The sequence below is a fragment of the Anopheles gambiae genome, chromosome 2, assembly GCF_943734735.2.
Source record: "Anopheles gambiae chromosome 2, idAnoGambNW_F1_1, whole genome shotgun sequence".
NCBI classification, from domain to species: Eukaryota; Metazoa; Arthropoda; class Insecta; order Diptera; family Culicidae; genus Anopheles; species Anopheles gambiae.
Genome location: NC_064601.1, coordinates 41,147,051 through 41,165,534, shown reverse-complemented (window position 1 = coordinate 41,165,534; position 18,484 = coordinate 41,147,051). Strand labels below are relative to the sequence as shown.

Genomic DNA, 18,484 nt, shown 5'->3' with positions numbered 1-18,484 from the left:
TGGGCCACGTGCTACGGCCGAAATGTGTCGATGTAATGGGGTGTAATTCTTCCTTGTTTATTGAAAATGCTTAAAATATAATGTGACTTTTATTTAAAAAGTGAGTAATTCACTCCACTCACTTGAGTAATTCCCTCACTAATTCACTCACTTGAGTAATTCCTCCAAAAATGAGAGTTAATTCACCGAGCTCGCAACATCGAGCTAGCAAATGGAATTCCCGAACGTTGACTGATCGAGCATCGTTCGTGACGTGCAGAACGCATCTCCAACGGCTACTTTCATCGGAAATGAAACGATACGTACGTCACCGGTCGTTGAAATTTGGAGCGAGTTCGATCCCGTCCTTCCGGTTGTGCCCGCAGGCACGTTTAGCGGCTGCTGTAGCTGGCCCGTGATCGGGTTGTACGGATCGCATCTAGCCCTGGCCAGAATGCAGGACGTTGTGTTGACGTAGAACCCGACTCGCTGTGCCTCCACATTCAGGTCTCGATTGACGAGCGTTTGCAGAATGCACTGGTTGATCAGCATGTTCCCATTTATCCTTCTAATGCACTGGACAAACTCGCAATGCCCGGAATAGCAATCGACAGTGGTGCCGCTGGTGGGCGAAACGATTACGGGACGCGATCCAGTAACGATGCCCTGCAAAGCAGAAGACACATTTAGCTGACTTACGATGGTGGATGACATATTTTCTTACCGCCAGATTCGTTGCACAGGTGGCATAGCTCGTGTTGATGAGATACAGCGAAGCACACTGGCTGATGGCGGCCAGCTGCGTTGGTCCAGCAGCGAGCGACCCTGCCCTAAAGAAGCATCCGTAGCAGGCGTCCCGCGTGGTCACAGTGGACGTTTGTGTTGTGTTGCAGAGCAGATTAAACAGCGAGAGCAGCCGTTTGTCGTTCGCTGGACACAGTGGCCACGGGTTGACAAATGTAAAGCCCAAAAGATGCACCACCGCGAGACAGTGCACCAGCAGTAGCAGTACCGTCGGTAGGCGCCACATTTTTGACCGTGCGCACTTGGAAAAGTGTCAACTGAAACTACAACGGGGCGGGTCAATCGGCGGGTCCAACGCTCGCTTCGGGTGATGACTCGTGGTGATAAATGGCAATAAATTTACTCAGTCAACCAGGTGGAACTGATGGTCATTTGCGCGCCTGCCAGAACGCTTAAAGCCTGTGAGTGGTAGTGAATAGTTTTTTTTTATATAATTTTTGTTGTTACATTTAAAAAGCACAATGCACGTAATAATGGAGAAAGTTTAGCTTTCACTGATCAGAACAAAAAAAAAATAGTTGAATAATGCGGAACACGAAAACAGTCGCACTAGAAGTGTTATTTGAATAACCTACTAGGGTAAAGTAGTGGCACTCTGACGGCGTGGAAAATACTCTATAGCTCTAGCACTCGATTGAAGTTAAAATTTGTGGAGTTGAAGAAATTGTCATGCATTGATACACTTTGCTCAATCGGCACTAGTATTCTAAGTAGGTGGAATATTATTTTTATACTACAATTCATCGTTGGAATTTAATAAGATGTGTGCAAATGAGCTTTACCCATTGTTTAAATTTAACGCTCTATAGCATACATGTCAAACATACGGCCGGCGAAAGCTTAAAACAGAAGCAGAAATGATTTTTCAATTATAAGACAAGAAAAATGAGTGTACTAATTTTGGTCTGTTTAGGAAGAGGGTTTCCGTTTTCCGACATTCTATCTAAGTAATACATTAATAAAAATTAAATAATTTACCCTTAGTGGCTACTTTGATTACGTAACTGCAAAGATGGCAAGTAGCATGTGTTTTAGTAGTTGTTTAGTGACGGTGCCCTAAGGCCGAACTCCTCATATTTTCACCTCATTATCTGTCGTTGAGGCTTTCTACGGAAGTTCGGAAACCATGAATCGAAATACCACTTTCTTCGCTTGATTGAATTATGAGGTATCGTTTGCGTTTACCGTTGTTAAAGGGCTGCATTTACACTTCGTGTGCCTATTATATGACTTTAGTTCCAAATATATATAGAATGGATTTTCTTGGTTTTTAAATACCGGTCTGATTTTTTGCACTCGCATAGCCGAAGAGTATCCTCATCGAAGTGTCAAGACGAAATATAAGGTTTAAAGAACTGTAATCGCCAAAGATCACACATATCCGGAATAATGCATAAGCATTATAATATTTCAGAGTTGAGGTGATCGCCACTGACAGTGTGAATTAATATCAAGTTTAGCATAATTTTATTTCCAATTTTTTTAAAACCGTATTGAAACCGTAGGATATTTTTCTATATTATCAAAGAATATAGAATATATGGTGAAGATTTAAACATGAAAAAATTGTGTTGGAGGCTACGCAAAATGTTGATTTGATTCTAGGTAAAAGGAAATGTGTAAAAAAAGACTGTAGCCAGGAACCGAGCATCCTGGAGAACGATTGTTGACCGGACCATGTTAGGTCGATGTGCTTTATCGTGAGCAGGCCAGCAAGAGCGAGAATCCCAATCTCTGATAGGTCTCGCTTCACCTGATCCAGCCATCTAGTTCGCTGTGCTCCCCTGTGCCTTATGCCGAACTGGGGATCGTTGACGAATACCTTCTTGGTGGTGGATTAATCCGGCATCCTCATAACATACCCTAGCCTTCGTATCCTGCCAGCCTTTGCCACCGTCAGGATGCTCGATTCGCTGTACAGCTCAGCAGGCTCTTGGTTCATATTTCTATTTCGAACTCCATGCTCGAACACACCGCCAAAGATGGTCCGGAGGATGCGTCGCTCAAACACGCCCAGAGCGTTTGCATCCTCCACTCGGATGATCCAGGACTCGTGTCCATAGAGCGTCCGGTGGTCCTCTCAATCAATGAGCGATATATCTCACATTTCGTGCGGGCTTGAAGTCTTCTGGATCTCAGCAGTCGGTGAAGTCCATAGTATGCCCGATTCCCCTGAACAATGCGACTCCGGACTTTGCTGCTGATGTCGTTGTCCGAAGTAACGACCGTCACGAGATAGCAAAACTACAGCTTGGTAGCTGCCGACCAAATTTGTAGCAAGGGGCGCAAGTCTGCAGAACAGGATCTGGGACAGAATCTTGTAGGCGGCATTCAGGACTGTGATGGATCGGAAATTCGAGCAATTCAGCCTGTCGCCCTTTTTGTAGACTGGGTGAATAACAGCTCGCTTCCACTCCTTCGGTAGTTCCTCCTACTCCCAGACTTTCACGATCAGCTGATGCATTTCGACGGTAAGCCTCTCCGGTCCCATCTTGAAGAGCTCGGCCGCCGAACCATCGCTGCCGGCAGTCTTATTGCTCTTAAGCTGCTTGATGGCGCTGGCAATCTCATCCAGAGATGGCGGGGGCACCTCGTCGTCTGCACCGATGCTGTCGCTGTTGTTACTGCTGTGCTGCTGCTGTGGTGATTGCCTTGTTCTGCCACTTGCGCCAGCCTCTCCTGCCTCTGCTTCACTCAGATGTCCTTCGTAGTAGCACTTGCACCTTTCGATCACCTCCCGCTCGTCCGTCAGGAGATTTCCATCCGCATCCCGGCACATTGCGGTTTTGCGGAGCAAACCCGCTCCGTGCCTCTTTCAATCTCCTGTAGAACAAGCGGGTGTCCCCCGACTGAGAAAGCTGCTCCAGCAGCTGTTCGTCTGACTCTTCAAAACGGCGCAAGGATTCTAGATTTTTTATATTTCTCAAAAAGGAATATTTTTTTACAACTGTCATCGATTGAAACTCATCTTCTATCAAAAAACGCAATAAAATTCATTTTTATGTATTTATTATTATTATTGACATTCATTTTTTTCCTCCACAGATACAGTTGAACACCACCGGGACCGGTGGGCGGTGTTGCTTCTATTGCTGTTGCTCCTTACGATTCTTACGTTACTTCAAAAACAACGCGTACCGCCCCAATTTGTATAGACCTGTTCGCTGCGTCGATATATTGTTTTCTTCTTCTAACCCACCCAATTGGTATATCGTTATTGTGTGTATTTTTTTTTAAATCTTGTCTGTCATACACGCCGTCAGCGAAGTCAAGTCTACTCTTAACAGTATAGATAAGAGCACGTAAGTCCAACACAGGATGGATAAGAAACCTGGTACTAGAAAAAAGTGTATATTTAATATTAGTTCGTTGTTCGTGTTTTATTTGTGTCTCCGTGTAAGTGTTGTGTGTGTATGTTTGTGTAGATTTCCTTGTTCCATTTTAATTGTCCCACCCATACGTAAATGTATTACATAAGATATATGCGCTGTTGTTATGTTGCCCTCACAAAGTTGTTCGCGACCTGCGACCACCGCAGAGCCGTCCTTTCGATAAGGTAAGAATCTCGGGCAGCAGCCGCAGGGCGAAGCATCGCTCATATGCATTTAATATTAATATAAAAGAAATGGAAAAAGAAGCTACATTTCCCCGGGTGCCTTCTTTCCTACTTTGTTACCCTACGCCCAAATGTACACGCCAAGCCACCCTGCCGGGAAGGGTGTCGTCATTGCATTTGCCAACGGCATATGGTTTTTGCTTGGCAACTCAATTCTCAAGCCACCGTACCGTAGCTCACGTACCGGAAATTGGGAAAATCGTTTAAATTTATTGCTTTGCTTACGATCGATCGGGGCCAAAAGAAAAGGGGAGGAAGTGTGCAAGACCGATTTAATATATAGAAACGGGAATTAATATAGACGGCACGCACAACTCCCAGCGCAAAGTATACAAACACATTCACCCGTGTGGTCTACTATTCGGAAACATAAATTTCACATAAATTTGTTCAAAAGTATGCAATGAGTTGGTTTGAGTTGAAGGCCTTTTCTTTACTTTTTCTACCACCTCTTCGAGATAAGGTGAAAACCCCCCGTGGAAAACAAAGTTTTCCAAAAGTTTGACAGAAAAAACGGACAAACTATCAAATGTGTGTATGTGTTTGTATCTGTTGCGTATTTGTGAGTGTTTGCCAGTGTGTGTGTGTGTGTGTTTGTGTGTAAACCGATCGTTTTGGGATATCTTCCATTTTACACCATATAAGATTAATACAAAATACTCTGGTATGATGATACATATTATAATAAGAAAAAATATATAGCTTTTGCTCATTGCTTTACAATCACAGTTCACATTGACGCGTTCGTGTATAATGTTTCGTTGTTTCCTTTTTTTGTTGCTATTGCTTTGTTCGTTGCTTTATTAGCTTGTCTTGTTTGCTTGTTTGTTTGTTTGTTTGCTGTTTTTGTTGTTGTATCTGTGTACTTGTCACGTTATCCCGAATTTTCGCCTCAAAAACTAAACCCCCACCCTATTTACTCATACAATATTAATAGCCACACGAACACGGTTTCTCAATCTCCATGTTTATACGCCCGCCCGGTTCACGCACACACATGCATACATATTACCCATACACGCGCAGTTCCCATGCATCCCAGCTAGTGTAGTGTAGATCACGATCACTCAAAATCCCACGCATCCCACGCCGACCGGATCGCAAATATACTTCTTTATATACCGATATTCGATTATGTCTTACATAAGGGGTGGGGTGGCCGGCAGCCAATAGACAGCGTGCCGGCACCGCACACCCATTAGAATATTCCAGTTCCCACCCCACTCGTGCGAGCGATCGCAACCAGAGGTAGCTGGAAATTCTCACTAAACAATAGTATGTGTGTGTTTGTTTGTTTGTTGTTGTGTGGGTGTAGGAAGGGACCAAAGCGATACCAGTAGTAAAGCGCTAGTGTGAAAAACGATTAACTAAAAAAACAGAGGGTAACAGTATGAAAGTCCAATACGTACAATTGAGCAAATTCAAATTGTGTGTTTGTGTTTGTGTGTTGTTTTTAAAAGCACCACCCTGTAATTCATGCTCGGTGATGCTTTCTGGTAGTTTTTTTCTTCTTCCTCTCTATTTCACGCACATCCCACGATCGTTTGATCGTTCGGATGCTGACCATCCATATCGATCGGGACTGTCGGGTTTGCTCCCTCCGTAGCACACGCTAAAACAAAAACCCCGCTGCAAACGGCAGGTGCAAACGGAAACGTTGCACGCGCTCGTCGCTTGCATCGCGCCGCTTAGCCGCGCTTGAACTTCAGCACCAGCATCGTGATGACGAGGAACAGCGCAATCCAGGCGATCGTCGAAACGAAGCCCATATACACGTCCGGCTCCATTATGCTCCAGCCGCGGGCCAGTATCGAGCGGAGGGACGTGGTGGCCAGCGTCAGTGGCAGGCAGAGCGAAACGTACCGCAGCACGAGCGGCATGCCCTCGATCGGCCAGATCACGCCGGACAGCAGCAGCGTCGGGTAGAACGACCCGAGGGCGAGCTGGATGGCGTTGCGCTCCAGCTCGCAGATGGCCGAAATGACGAACCCGAAGCACATACCGCACAGACCCTGCAGGATGGTCAGCACCACGATCCAGCCGATCTCGCCGTTGTTCGTCACGCCGAACACCACGATCATGAAGATCAGCACGAGCGCGGTCTGGCCGCACATCACCACGAACTGGGTGATGACGTGCGAGAACAGGATTTCGCTCGGCGTCACACCGGCAACCCACGATCGATCCAGCAAACCCTCGGTACGCTCGATGATCAGCGCGGAGGACGTCAGTGCCACGGCCAGGAAGAACACGATACTGTGGAAAGAGAGCGGGATCGGGTGGTTACGTTAAGCATACACGGCGATTGCCCACTTCCGGGTGCATCCGGATGGGGCAGAAACACTTACGTCAAAATGACTCCTGGTGCGACGAAATCAGTGAACGACGGATCGTTGGTACCGTAGATCGGAGCCTTGAACTGGATCGGAACATCGCCAAGCTTCGGATTGTTGTCGCACACTCGCAGCAGCTGCTGGGCAAACTCCCGATACGCGACCTGCAGGTCGCGGTTCAGCATGATGCCGATCTGCTGGTTGGACATGTCGAGCCACACGCGAATTTCCGACTGGTCCAGCGTCTCGTCGTCAGCATCGCGTCCTGTAAAAACAAATCCAGTTAGTACAGTGCAGAAAATCCTTCCCCTACTTGACGCCCTTCTCGTCGAGACCTACCGAGAGCGATACGCGCCACAAGTGCATCGGTAAAGTTGTCCGTAAAGTACAGTGCGCCCCAAGCGTTGCCGTCCCGCACCGCACCGAGCGCCGAGTCCAGGTCCGAGTAGTATTCCTTCACGATCGTCGTGTTGAGGTGGCTCAGGTAGCGACAGGATAGGTTGGTAAAGCTGCACCCCGGATCGAACGCACAGTCCGCCCCGATGGTCGAGTTCATTTCACCGTTAACGATGGCCATTTTCAGGTTGGTAGGATCACGCCCGATCGCCAGACAGAACAGGATCACCTGCATGACGGGCAGGGCGAAGATGAACAGCATCACGCCCACGTTTCGCCACATGCGCAGGAAGTTCTTCACCAGCAGCGCACGAATCTTTCCTTTCGACGTAAACTTTGGTGGTTGGGGGGAGGGAGAAGTTCCGGGATGAGAAAAACGATGGGGGAAAATACAAATAATTAACCAGTTTAGGTGCGCGTTGCGAGTTAATGTACGACTTACGTTGGAACAACCCGAACATTCGGTGCAGTTATCGCACTCGACCGCTTGACTGATCGCACCGGGAGCAGATCCATTGAGTCCATTGATCTGTATGAGAAAGGAGAGATCGTTGGTTGATAAGTTACAGGAAACCAAACATCCTACAAGAGCAAGATAGAGTGAGTGTACTTACAGCAATGGTGGATCCGTTACTGTCACTGATGAGCACCTCCTTGCTCTGGTGGAAGTTAAGTCCGACGACACCACTTTCCTGGCTGACGTAGACTGGGTTGTCCTTTTTGTTGCCGAATGCCAGTGCCGACAGTGATATGTTGTTGCTGTACGATAGGAAACATTCGATTAGGTTAAATTACTGCAAGACCTAACAAACACACACTGATGACTTACCTGATGTTCAGCTCAGCTGGTGCCACATTGGCTTGGCCCTGTTTGCGTGACAGCTTCAGGAAGACATCCTCTAGGCTGCTGCAGCGATACATCGACAGCAGGCAGCTCGGTGACTCTTCCGCCAGCAGTCGACCCGATCGCATCAGACCGATCTGAAAAAGAGAAGATGTTGCGATTGAAGAATTGATCGTCCACAACACAGTCGAAGCCACATAGCGAAGCCGTTGAGGTCAAAGATCACCACTCCTTACCGTGTGTGCTTGTCGGGCTTCCTCGATGTAGTGCGTCGTAATGATGACGGTTTTCTGGCCGGCCTTGGTGATGTGTACCAGATGATTCCATATACTTTGTCTAAGTAGTGGATCCACACCGACGGTCGGTTCGTCGAGAATGAGCAGCTCCGGGTCGTGCATCAGGGCCACGGCGAACGATACGCGACGCTGTTGGCCACCACTTTGGGAAGGAAAAGAACCGCACACAAACACGCAGACAGGTTAGATTACAGGGCTCTGCTCTTATGCGCGCCACACTATGTCAGTCTACCTACCTCAAATTCTTCACCAACCGAGACTCTGATGGCAGATCGAGAAAGTTGAGCAGAAACTGTAATCGCTCGACGATCTCGGACGTGTGCATGCCAAAGATCCAGCCGAAGTACATCATCGTTTCGCGGATCGAGAATTCACCGTACAGAGCAATCTCCTGCGGCATGTATCCTACGCGGGCTCCAGGGACACCGGATCCTTTGGATGAGGAGAGCAAGAATTGGTAAGTTGGGGAAAGTTCCGAATGAAACGACTCTTGCTGATGCCACTACTTACCCTTTGTTCCCGGCTTTCCACCGAGGACCCATATTTCTCCTGAGTTTAGTCGCTTTCGTCCTACTATGCACGATAGAAGTGTCGTTTTACCGCAACCGGATGCTCCTAAAAGTCCATAACTGGATGGGTTGGGAAGAAAAAGTGTGTGCAAAAGAAGAGGTTTAATAAAAGCGAAGCTATTTTTAACAACGACACGTCAACGCTCGATTTGTTGATTAGTTAGATTCCACCGGCAACTGGTCCCGTCGTAAAGCGGAGCTAATTGTTTGCATAAAGTGTCGTGCTAAAGCACCTTCAGGCACCAGTTTGGCACAAGAAGCACAACGCACATCACAGGCAGCTTAACAACAACAACGAGCACGCCAACTGATCGATCCACGAATACGAGCGCGTACCAAATGAGCGCGTTCTATTCCGTACGCCCGCGATTCCATTCCGATCACGTGCCAACGATTTATGTGCGCCGTTGGACACCTCCAACTCCAACCCCACTGGAGGATATCCATTTGCGTTGGAGATGGCCTCCGTGCGACTGCTTAGGGCTACAAAATAAATAATCATTCTGGCCATCGTGGATGTGGAAGGTGGAATCTTCGCAAGCGCAATGGTGAACGGTGGAATCGGACACACATTCCCTGACGCTTCGAGTGTAATAAAGCGCTTTAGCCGTGAGGGTTGTGCAAATAAAAGTTGTGCCGCCGTTGTACCGATCCGGTCGAGATGTGCATCTAATGGACTTGCACTCGTCCCGAGATGGGGCGATGGGCGCGATCAAGCGACCAAACTCACCGGAAGGGAGCTCTGCTGCAGCTTCTGGATGGCCATCAACCCTTCGGGCTGGACGGGCAAGAATGTGTCTTTGTCGTTGTCAGTTCGGGCCGGCATTGAAATGTATTGTCTGGCGATGGCGAGTCGTTTGATATGGCCGACAAAGTTTGGCTTTGCCCATGACTTATTGTTCTTTTCTTTTAATTGCACAAATGAAGCGGTCTTGCCATACATATTGCTTACTTATTGTTCGGTTATGTGTCTGCGGTGATTTTTTTTTATGTCTCATGCCTACTTCGCGTTGCTGATAAGCCGTGCGAGTTAACCTGTCCCGTATGGTGATGCGTCCTTGCCGTGACCTTCCCAACAATAACAACAACAACGAAAAAAGGGATCCCTTCAGCCACCTTGACGTTTAAAGTTTCAAATAACTTTTTTTTTGTATTTGAAACCCCGCAAACAACTTCAGCATGCTCAGCTTTACTGCTGAAACGTGTCTTCGGGTGCTCAGCTCATCGAACAATGCTCCGGAAGCTAGTTCCGTCCAAGGACGAGTCTGGTACGCAACGAATCTCGAGTGATTGTTGCCTGGTTTCAGGAGAGGGGGGGGGCGTTCACACTACACATATGAGGAAACGGAAACACACCGGGCCCCCTGGGTCGGATGATTCCACTCGAACGAATCGACGAAGACAATGTGTGCACACATGTCATAAGTGAAATGAGCTCAAGCTTCATCATAAACGCCCGGGCGCACATGGCGTGAATGTGTGGCTGCCAAATCGTACCGTGGCAATTGTTATTAAATCATAAAACCGGGCGGTGGAAGAGAAGCAAGCACAAACAAAAGATTTTCAAGTACATATTCCGTGACCGATTGCTTTCCTGCTTTCAAGTTTGCGAGGAGAAAAAAGGCTGTGAGCATTAATTCTTTAGTGAACCTTTGAAGTGCATTAAAGAAGTGATTTTTTGTATCAAAGAATCTAGATATTCACCTAGAATTTGATAACCCTCCCATAACCCTTCAGCTGTGGTATAATTGGCCATGAATTACATCAATTACCTCTGCGAACAAACGATGATCATGCAATTGCCAAAGGGTCGCGCATTCCACGCGCATTAGCCACGGTGCATTTCATACTGCCTCACAATAGCGAGCGATGCTGGTGCATGTTGATGTAAATAGTGACTGTCAACGGCTGTGCCGGAACTGACCCTTGCACATTCGACCCGCCCGCGAAGGAATGGTGCTGCTACACGCTAGCAAGGACGCTCAGCAAGGTGTGTACGGGGAAAGTGTGCTTTAACAAACACAAATTCCTCTCCGCCCAACAACGCCATTCACAAAAAAAGGTTAATTCTCGGTCAACCGAAAGCCCGTCATGCACGGTGATTGCGGCGCAGGCAAGTGCAAGTATAGACAACCTTTTTACACGGTTCGCTGGCTTTGAAGTGCGACCCAAACGATGCACACAACATAAATTGAGAGTAAAATTGCTACCTTTCATTTGGGACGCCAGTGCGAGATAGTCGTAGCAATGGAGTGAAAAACGAGGAAGGTTACTGATTTTGAAAAAAAAAGTGGATGATGATTGGCAAAGCGCCGACACGATCCGTAATTACTTCCGTGGATAGTCTGCTAAAGCAACACATGTTTGGCACGATCGATCATCACAATTTCTGCAAGTTGTACTTTTAATTTCTTCCCAACCTAAGCCCGGGGTTTTCCCACCATCCCACACGCGGAGCCACTCGGCGAGCAACTTGAACTGACCTTCAAGGTTAATCCGCAAAGGCAAACGAACTCGCGCCCGTTTGGCAATTTCCACACACTGTAACAAACGCTGTGCATCGGAATGCTCTCCACATCCGTGCGCGCTGGGAGAGGGCCGTATCGAATAATGAATGGGAGTGCGGGATGGGCGTGATTGTTTTTTCTGTTACCGTGCCAAAAATAAGGCGCAAGTTGCCAAAACCGTTCACATTACATAAGGAAACGCGCCGTGTCGAACGAAAAACGCACAAACCTAATGAGTTTAGGGGTGGGCTTTTAATAAGAGAAACCGCGTTAAGACAATGTGGATGAGCATATTGAACGAAGCTGGGCAAAAATAATTAACAAGATGATCAGCGTTGCAAAATTGTCCAGCCAACCAGGAACCAGCGTTGAGCTAAAGCAATCACAAGTCTGGTGTGTTGCAAACACAACCAAAAAAAGCATCATAACAATTTTGCACATAACATGATCACGATGAGTCATCGGTACCACAAACAGGTTTCGGATGACGGAAGATGCACACGAAGCGTTTGCGCTTGCGATCATCATCCCCAAGCGGTCAATCGAAACGAGCAGCGTTTGTGTGTGTGTGTTTGTTGTGATGTACGATGCACGCGGCCATTGTACGGGTGTACTTACATAGTTCCTTTGGCTACTGTCATGTTAAGATTCGATAGAACTTGATTTGGTTTCTTCTTGGTGCCGTACGATTTGAACGCATGCCGCACGGAGACGGCATTCTGCTGTCTGCTCCACATCGTCCCTCCATCGTCGATCGTGGCCACGCTCGTCTCACTGCCGCTAAAGAGAAGAGAGAAAATTGAGAAACACGGTTAGTTAATATTTTAATCACATGTAGTAGAAAAATGTTTAGAAATAGATGTTACAATTAAGACAGCACAAAGCGGGTCAAATTGAATCAAACGGCACTGCAATATTGTTGCTGGTAAACGTGTAAAGATCGTATAGATACAGGCAGCGATTCATTACTGGCTGAACGGTTCGTTCGCTTCGCCTGATTGTATTCGTTGCGCTTTGCAGTCGGCTTACTTCCAATCCAACCGCAACCACACTGCTGCTGGCAATTGTTGTGCACATTAGAGGATGCTTTTTTCTACCCATTTTCCAACAATTCAAATACAGTGAGAGAGAAAAAAAACACACAGATCGCGATTAGTGGCAAACCATCGCTGACTAATTGCAATTGCACATCTAGCCTTGATTCAGCTTGCCTGCAGCAGAGGGCGAGCGCTAGACGAGGCGCTTGAGCAGATCGGTCCACTTGCAGTGACGATCACACACTTTGATCCTTCCGATGAACTCCGTGCGGTGATACGTTTATATAACGGAGTGGAATTTTAACGACCTGCGAAGGAATGACGCATAGCCGCTGGAAAGTTTGGCCCGGATACAACTAGGTCTAGGATAGAGTTTTTCTCTGAGTCGCCGCCTGTTGGTGGTGAACGGAAAATCGGTTTGATAATTAACCGGGTTTGACCGGTTGCTCTTGTGCAGCTGTTTATTAGTGGAAGTGAGAGTGAGAGCGTTTTTGGTAAAACTATACTTCAATGTATCGCGTCTATCATCAGAGTTCCAAGTCGATCGATTCGGTGAGCTCCACGCGATAACACCACACACCCGGTTCAAAAAGACACGATGATAATGGCCTCGTTTGAGTTTGAGTAACCGCAACGGTTGACACAAAATCAGTTGCCCCAACCCGGACAGCGCTCTGGCACACGGTGTGTCACACAAATTTTCCCATCCACCCCGGCGATTCCGGGACTGGAAGGTCACATTATGCTAATGCCATGCGTAAGCCTCCCCCATATCCCTCGCACTGCTTATCGAACGTTTCGAAACAGCGGTGAACATCGGCTGCGCAATCGTCAACCATCAGCATGATCACCAACATCATCACGCACTGGTCAAACAGGCCAATCCCCTTTGTGGTCCTTCTATTTATGGCCGCATATGTGTGCGTGTGTCGACGCGTGATCGACGATCCACTGCGCACCGAAATAAACACCGCGCAAAGTACTTCCGCCTTTCGCAGGCGATCGCAGCCGCAGATCTTTGCCGGATGAATGAAAATAAAACAATTGAAAAAAAAAATGTCCCTTGCCGGAGCACCGAGCGCAGGGCCGGTTGGGTACAGTTGCACACCTGGATGCAGCGCCACCTCTTTCGTTTATGGAAGCTAGATTTTGCCCGCAAGCAGTGCGCGAGGCCAGAAGCTTTCGAAAACTCCGCGCGAGGGCTTTCCAACGGCATTCGGCGTGTACGGGGAGGCCAGCACGCAGCAAACCAGCGGCTGGGTTGGCGAAAACCAGTTGCCGAGCGGTTGCAGTTGAACTTTCAAGGACACCGGAACGTTGGCCGCACGCTGAATCATCCTTGCAGGGTCTGCTCGGGTCGGGTGGACCCGACAAGTTTTTCCTTTGTGCTGCAACATTGCCAACATTAAAGGGCTCTTAACGATCGGGTAGAGTAGGGCCAAATAAAAAAAGCAATAATCAAATGTGATACGATGTTTGCGAAATATTAAAATTCCAAAATTTAAAAGTGTATTTCAGTTTTTGAACATTCCATCGCATCTTTAAGCCCGCATCCAACATCGCAAGCAAAACGATGATGCTTGGCGACGCTTTCGTCTTACGTCAGGTGGCTTCGAGTTCGATCGCTAAGGTACGGATCATGCGCGCAGGTGTGCGTCTCCAGAACGAGGAAGTCACTTCGGCTCGAAGAAGATGGCCGTGAAGCAGGAAGCAGTACGAACAAAGGAGCCAACAAATACAGAAAAAAAGGTGACCATTTTTGTTTCACCATACGCACCACCGTTTGCCGCCATCTTGTCTGGGAAAGGGGTTTTTGTTTTGGCCTGCAACCTGTCGCTCTCCGGGGGCCGCTAAGCAGCGAACGCATTTGACGGTAATGATGTTTAGACTTTGCGCCATGTTGGGTGATATTTCTTGGTTGTCTGCACTTTTGTTCATTAAGATTCTGTTTAGTACCCGGCAGACCGAGATATACATCATTACTTGCAAATGGACGGCAGACGCAGACGGTTCCAGCGGTACGAATATTCCACCTGTCGAATGTGATTGTGTTATTCTGAAACGGCCTACATATGTTATATGGGAACCGGGAAGCATTTTAAGACAGCTCGTTAAACGAAACATACTGTGACGTTCCATCGTCGTCCCATTATCACCCCCATGTCGTCTAAGTACAGTCGAAAGGGTGCTAACCTTGAAGATGGCCGCTTATAGTGCGTGGCCATCTACCTCACTCGACGCCGAGCGGCTCGCGAGCCAAGAGACGGGACGAGAGAAGCAACAAAAACCGACGCAAAGTGGCGTGATGTGCGTACTTTGTGTCATGACCAATCCTCAATTGGTTTTGGTACTCTGCCCCTGGCGGGTGGACGCTAGAAATCTGAAACATTTATTTACCCTTATTACAGCACCGTCGCTGCTAATGCGCTGCCACCGCTCCGCAGCGGGGTCACACATTTGCGTTTCGTTCCACCCAGTACCATTGACCAGTACACCATACCCCTTTTGGTCCCCTGGATTTCAATCCGCGGGGCGACCTTTCATGCTCTCCTCGCCCTCATGCGCTCCTTGCAACCCTGCGAACCGGTTTTCTAATCGAAACCGACCTCTGTACCTCGTGCACTTTACAGTGTGTACCACGCTAGGCCCCATCGCAGTCGCCTTGAAGCAACGCAGGGGACGCGGCAAGGGGCAAAATTTGCCCCCCCCCCCTTCAAGAAACAGACGCAACTGCCATGTGGTGGTGCGTACCTGAGCGGTTTTCGCTAAATGGTGGTTCGCATTTTGAATACCAGATTCGATGAAAAGAGGAAAGATGGCTGCATGGTGGTAAATTCACCAGCACACGCACGCACGCATCACTGAATCGAAAATGGGTTCGAACGAGGTTTGGTGCGTCGCACAATCGTACGATCGCTACCGATCGCACCCATACACAGGCGCCTGGGCCCGTGCGTCCGCTTGAGGTGGACACTACCAAACGTCTATTGACGGCGCACACTAATGGCGTACGCGCCATCGCAAGGCTTTCTCTCACTCTAGCTCGCGGCATGGCGCTGTTGGATTGCCAACCGAGTGGGCCAACCCTCCGGGGTGGGGAGACAGTCTGGAGGGAAGATTAAACAGATGAAACAGCAACAAACCAAAAAAAAAAGACAGTTTGTACGACACGCACACACATTCACCCCGGTCCGGTGCAGCGGTGAACGAAACTGAATTGACCTTCGGAAATGTAGGCCGTCTCGTTTGTTGTATAACATCGCGATCGCGCACACACCAAGTCGGGCGCTGTTGTCGGTTGTCGGCGGTTCGTCGCCGCCACGGCCGTTGCAGTCTTTTTCACGGGCCAGCGGTTGTGACTGTTGTTAAGGCAAGTTTGCAGGTATCCTCGAGAATATTTAAATCCTAGAGAGAATCCTAAAATCCACTTTTATCCTTCGTCACACAGGAAAGAAAATGTCGCAGATTTGGTATGCAAAGCAGGAAAGTATCACGCAGCTGTCAAGGGAATGATGACAGTCTTCTATGTTGTTGGACGAAAAAATGTATTTTTTCGACTTTAAAGCCACCCAATGTGGTTTATGGCTTTAAACTTTTTTTAAAAAGATAATATCGTACACATTATATGGACCCTCTCCACGCCCAATTCACACATAAAAACAGCATCAAAACAGCATCTCCTAAATATGAGCACAACACAACGCTCACTCGAAGGCATGCCAGTCCACTATCGGTGTCACCGGAATGTTTCTTGTGATCATTTTATTGCTGTGTTACAGGCGAGCTTACAATTTCAGCTCCCCCCCGGCGGGCATATGGCGTAATGCGCACGCGAATAATCATCGCCACAGTAGCACAGCGCCGTTCGTTGCGCTCGTCGTTTCGCTGCGACCATCTCTTAATGTGGCGCAATTAAGCCGAAGAAAGGTGAAAAAGCACGATGCCTCCGGTGGTACCGAAACTGCGGCCACTGGGTGGGTGAGCGGCACGGCTTGGAGAAAAAAACACTACACAAAACAATTACAACCCAAGCTCGGAACGATACAACCCGCGGTGGCTCCGTGCTGTCCGGAGGGGGGAAGGTGGATAGGGTTAGCGAGCCGTTGTAAAACATTGACTAAAACGATCGCATTAGCCATCGCTGAATGGTTGATGATGGCTCAATTACACAATTGCTTTGATCGTTCTGCCCCACCTGGTTGGCCGCCCGGGTCGCAACCGTCAGCGAGCGAGCGAGTCCACAATCAATCTTTGTTGATCGGTTTGTGGTTTCGTTTCTATAGCACCGGTACGACCGGGAAAGGGGGCATGCAGTGATTCATAATAAAAAACAAGCTCTGTTATACAAATTGCGTTTTATCATTGCGGATTGCTTCTGATGGCCAAAACAATATGTTAACATTAATGAAGAATATGTAGAAATGCGTAAACAGTAAAGAAATGCGAACAATTTTCGCGTAAATAATAGTCATAAAAATAACGACGGTATTGTATACGAAAACTAATGTAAGAATGAAAAATATCTACAGTGTTTTTAAATAATAACATTCATAAATGGTGTTTGCATTCAACCTTACAAAACAGATATCGTTTACTGAAATTTTCTCTGCTTCGCTAAGCAGACGGAAAGCGTTCTGTTTCAAATATACAGAAAAGGTTATAGGGGCCCAAGGACGATGTTGAAGCAGATGTTATTGCAAAAACCTATTTAAAATGGCTATTGCAGTCAATTAGTTTGATGAAACCAGAGATAAATTGAGCAGAAAACAATCATGGATGATAAATTAAAGTATGATTAGTATGGGAGTATAAACAGTATATGTATAAAATATTTATCTTTTCCCACTACAAAATTGAGTTCAAAATACAACAGATGTTGAATGCAACTGTTATTTCAAATTAGCTGAAGACTGAAGAGACTTTCCCATATTTTATTTTAAATATTTATCCGGTATTTTTGAATTGGGTAAATAACAGAACATAGTTGTCGAGAAACACTATGTACATTATTAAAATTTGTATCTTTTCATTTGTCTTCTTCAGTTTCATTTGTATCTTCAAATAGCTTCAGCCTCTTGATAAAGATGTGAAATGCACGACTTAACAACGTACCAAGTCTAAATTCAAATCTAGTGAGGGTCACATTTTTCACAAATCCCGTATAAACTTTCCTGCTTGTGGTGATTTCAACAGTCCCAGACAACGAACCCTTGTTTGAGGGAAAGGTTGAAGACATTCCCATCCTTATAAAATGTGAAACATACATAGCAAACATTGCACCGAAAAAGAGCAAACATAATTTAAAGCCAATTTGTGCTTAGACAAAATTAAAAAAAAAATCTGATTACATGTGCTTGTGTGTTTCGTTTCATCTCTCAAGCAGTTGTCATTTGTATTTATGTTGATATCATCTTGATGTTGAAAAACAAGCTTTTCTGCAGTTTGACCAATGTTAATTTTACCAAATATCAGACACTTTCCCCATTCTCTTTCGTTTCAGTTTTTATTTCACAAATGCTAACACATTTTTTTTACGAATCACATTTTGTTTGATAGTTGTTCCAATCGTATGCATAAATCCAACTGTCATGTACCGTTATAATGCGTTTCATCTTATTTTCATATTCAACAGGCCTCATTTGACACACACACACTTCGAAAAGAAGGCAGATAAAAAAATGTGTTTTTTGTATGAATCCAAACGAGTTTGCAATCTTTAGAGACACTCTCGTCCGACCATAAAGATATTTATTGGAAGTTAAACCACCTTCATTGCTAAAAATCATTGCATCGAAAGCGCGAGTAATATTTCTTGAGCTTAATGTTTGCAAATTATTTGATTGTTTGACACTTTCAAACCGTAGAGGACTTTTACTTTGTTGTTTCAATTTCTGTACTTATCATACAGTAGAATGAATCCTTTTTTTTACTTTATGAAAAACTACTTTTGGTACTAAACCAATTGTTTTACAACAATCTCCAATTCCTCTGTTTATTTTTCAATCGATTGTTAAACGTATCTATTTAAAAGCGATTCAGTTGTTCAGCCTCCGCCTGCCCAGTGAACTCTTTTACGTGACACCAATCACTTTACTCGCGAGAT

The 18,484-nt window shown here is 46.6% G+C and overlaps 3 protein-coding genes across 6 annotated transcripts in view; 1 reads left to right on the top strand and 2 right to left on the bottom strand.

The window, feature by feature from the left end:
• The window catches only part of LOC5667758 (uncharacterized), a 549,880-nt gene that overhangs the window by 17,436 nt on the left and 513,960 nt on the right, over positions 1 to 18,484 (top strand). The gene's annotated exons all lie outside the window — the stretch shown is intronic.
• LOC11175874 (uncharacterized) lies at positions 164 to 1,174 on the bottom strand. The gene is made up of 2 exons (XM_003436516.2): positions 704 to 1,174; positions 164 to 645 (listed from the first exon to the last, which is right to left on the bottom strand). The coding sequence occupies exons 1-2, from the start codon at positions 1,007 to 1,009 to the stop codon at positions 205 to 207; spliced, it is 747 nt and encodes a 248-aa protein (XP_003436564.2). The 5' UTR covers positions 1,010 to 1,174; the 3' UTR covers positions 164 to 204.
• The window catches only part of LOC1274354 (ABC transporter G family member 23), a 44,097-nt gene continuing 29,388 nt past the window's right edge, over positions 3,776 to 18,484 (bottom strand). For all 4 annotated transcript variants that reach the window (XM_061643495.1, XM_061643496.1, XM_061643498.1 and 1 more), the window contains 10 exons: positions 11,963 to 12,124; positions 8,779 to 8,897; positions 8,505 to 8,700; positions 8,209 to 8,410; positions 7,958 to 8,109; positions 7,743 to 7,887; positions 7,571 to 7,657; positions 7,072 to 7,462; positions 6,748 to 6,997; positions 3,776 to 6,655 (listed from right to left, as the gene is read on the bottom strand). In XM_061643495.1, the coding sequence (XP_061499479.1) occupies positions 6,088 to 6,655; positions 6,748 to 6,997; positions 7,072 to 7,462; positions 7,571 to 7,657; positions 7,743 to 7,887; positions 7,958 to 8,109; positions 8,209 to 8,410; positions 8,505 to 8,700; positions 8,779 to 8,897; positions 11,963 to 12,124 (2,272 nt within the window). In that variant the 3' untranslated portion in view covers positions 3,776 to 6,087. The remainder of the gene's footprint in view (positions 6,656 to 6,747; positions 6,998 to 7,071; positions 7,463 to 7,570; positions 7,658 to 7,742; positions 7,888 to 7,957; positions 8,110 to 8,208; positions 8,411 to 8,504; positions 8,701 to 8,778; positions 8,898 to 11,962; positions 12,125 to 18,484) is intronic.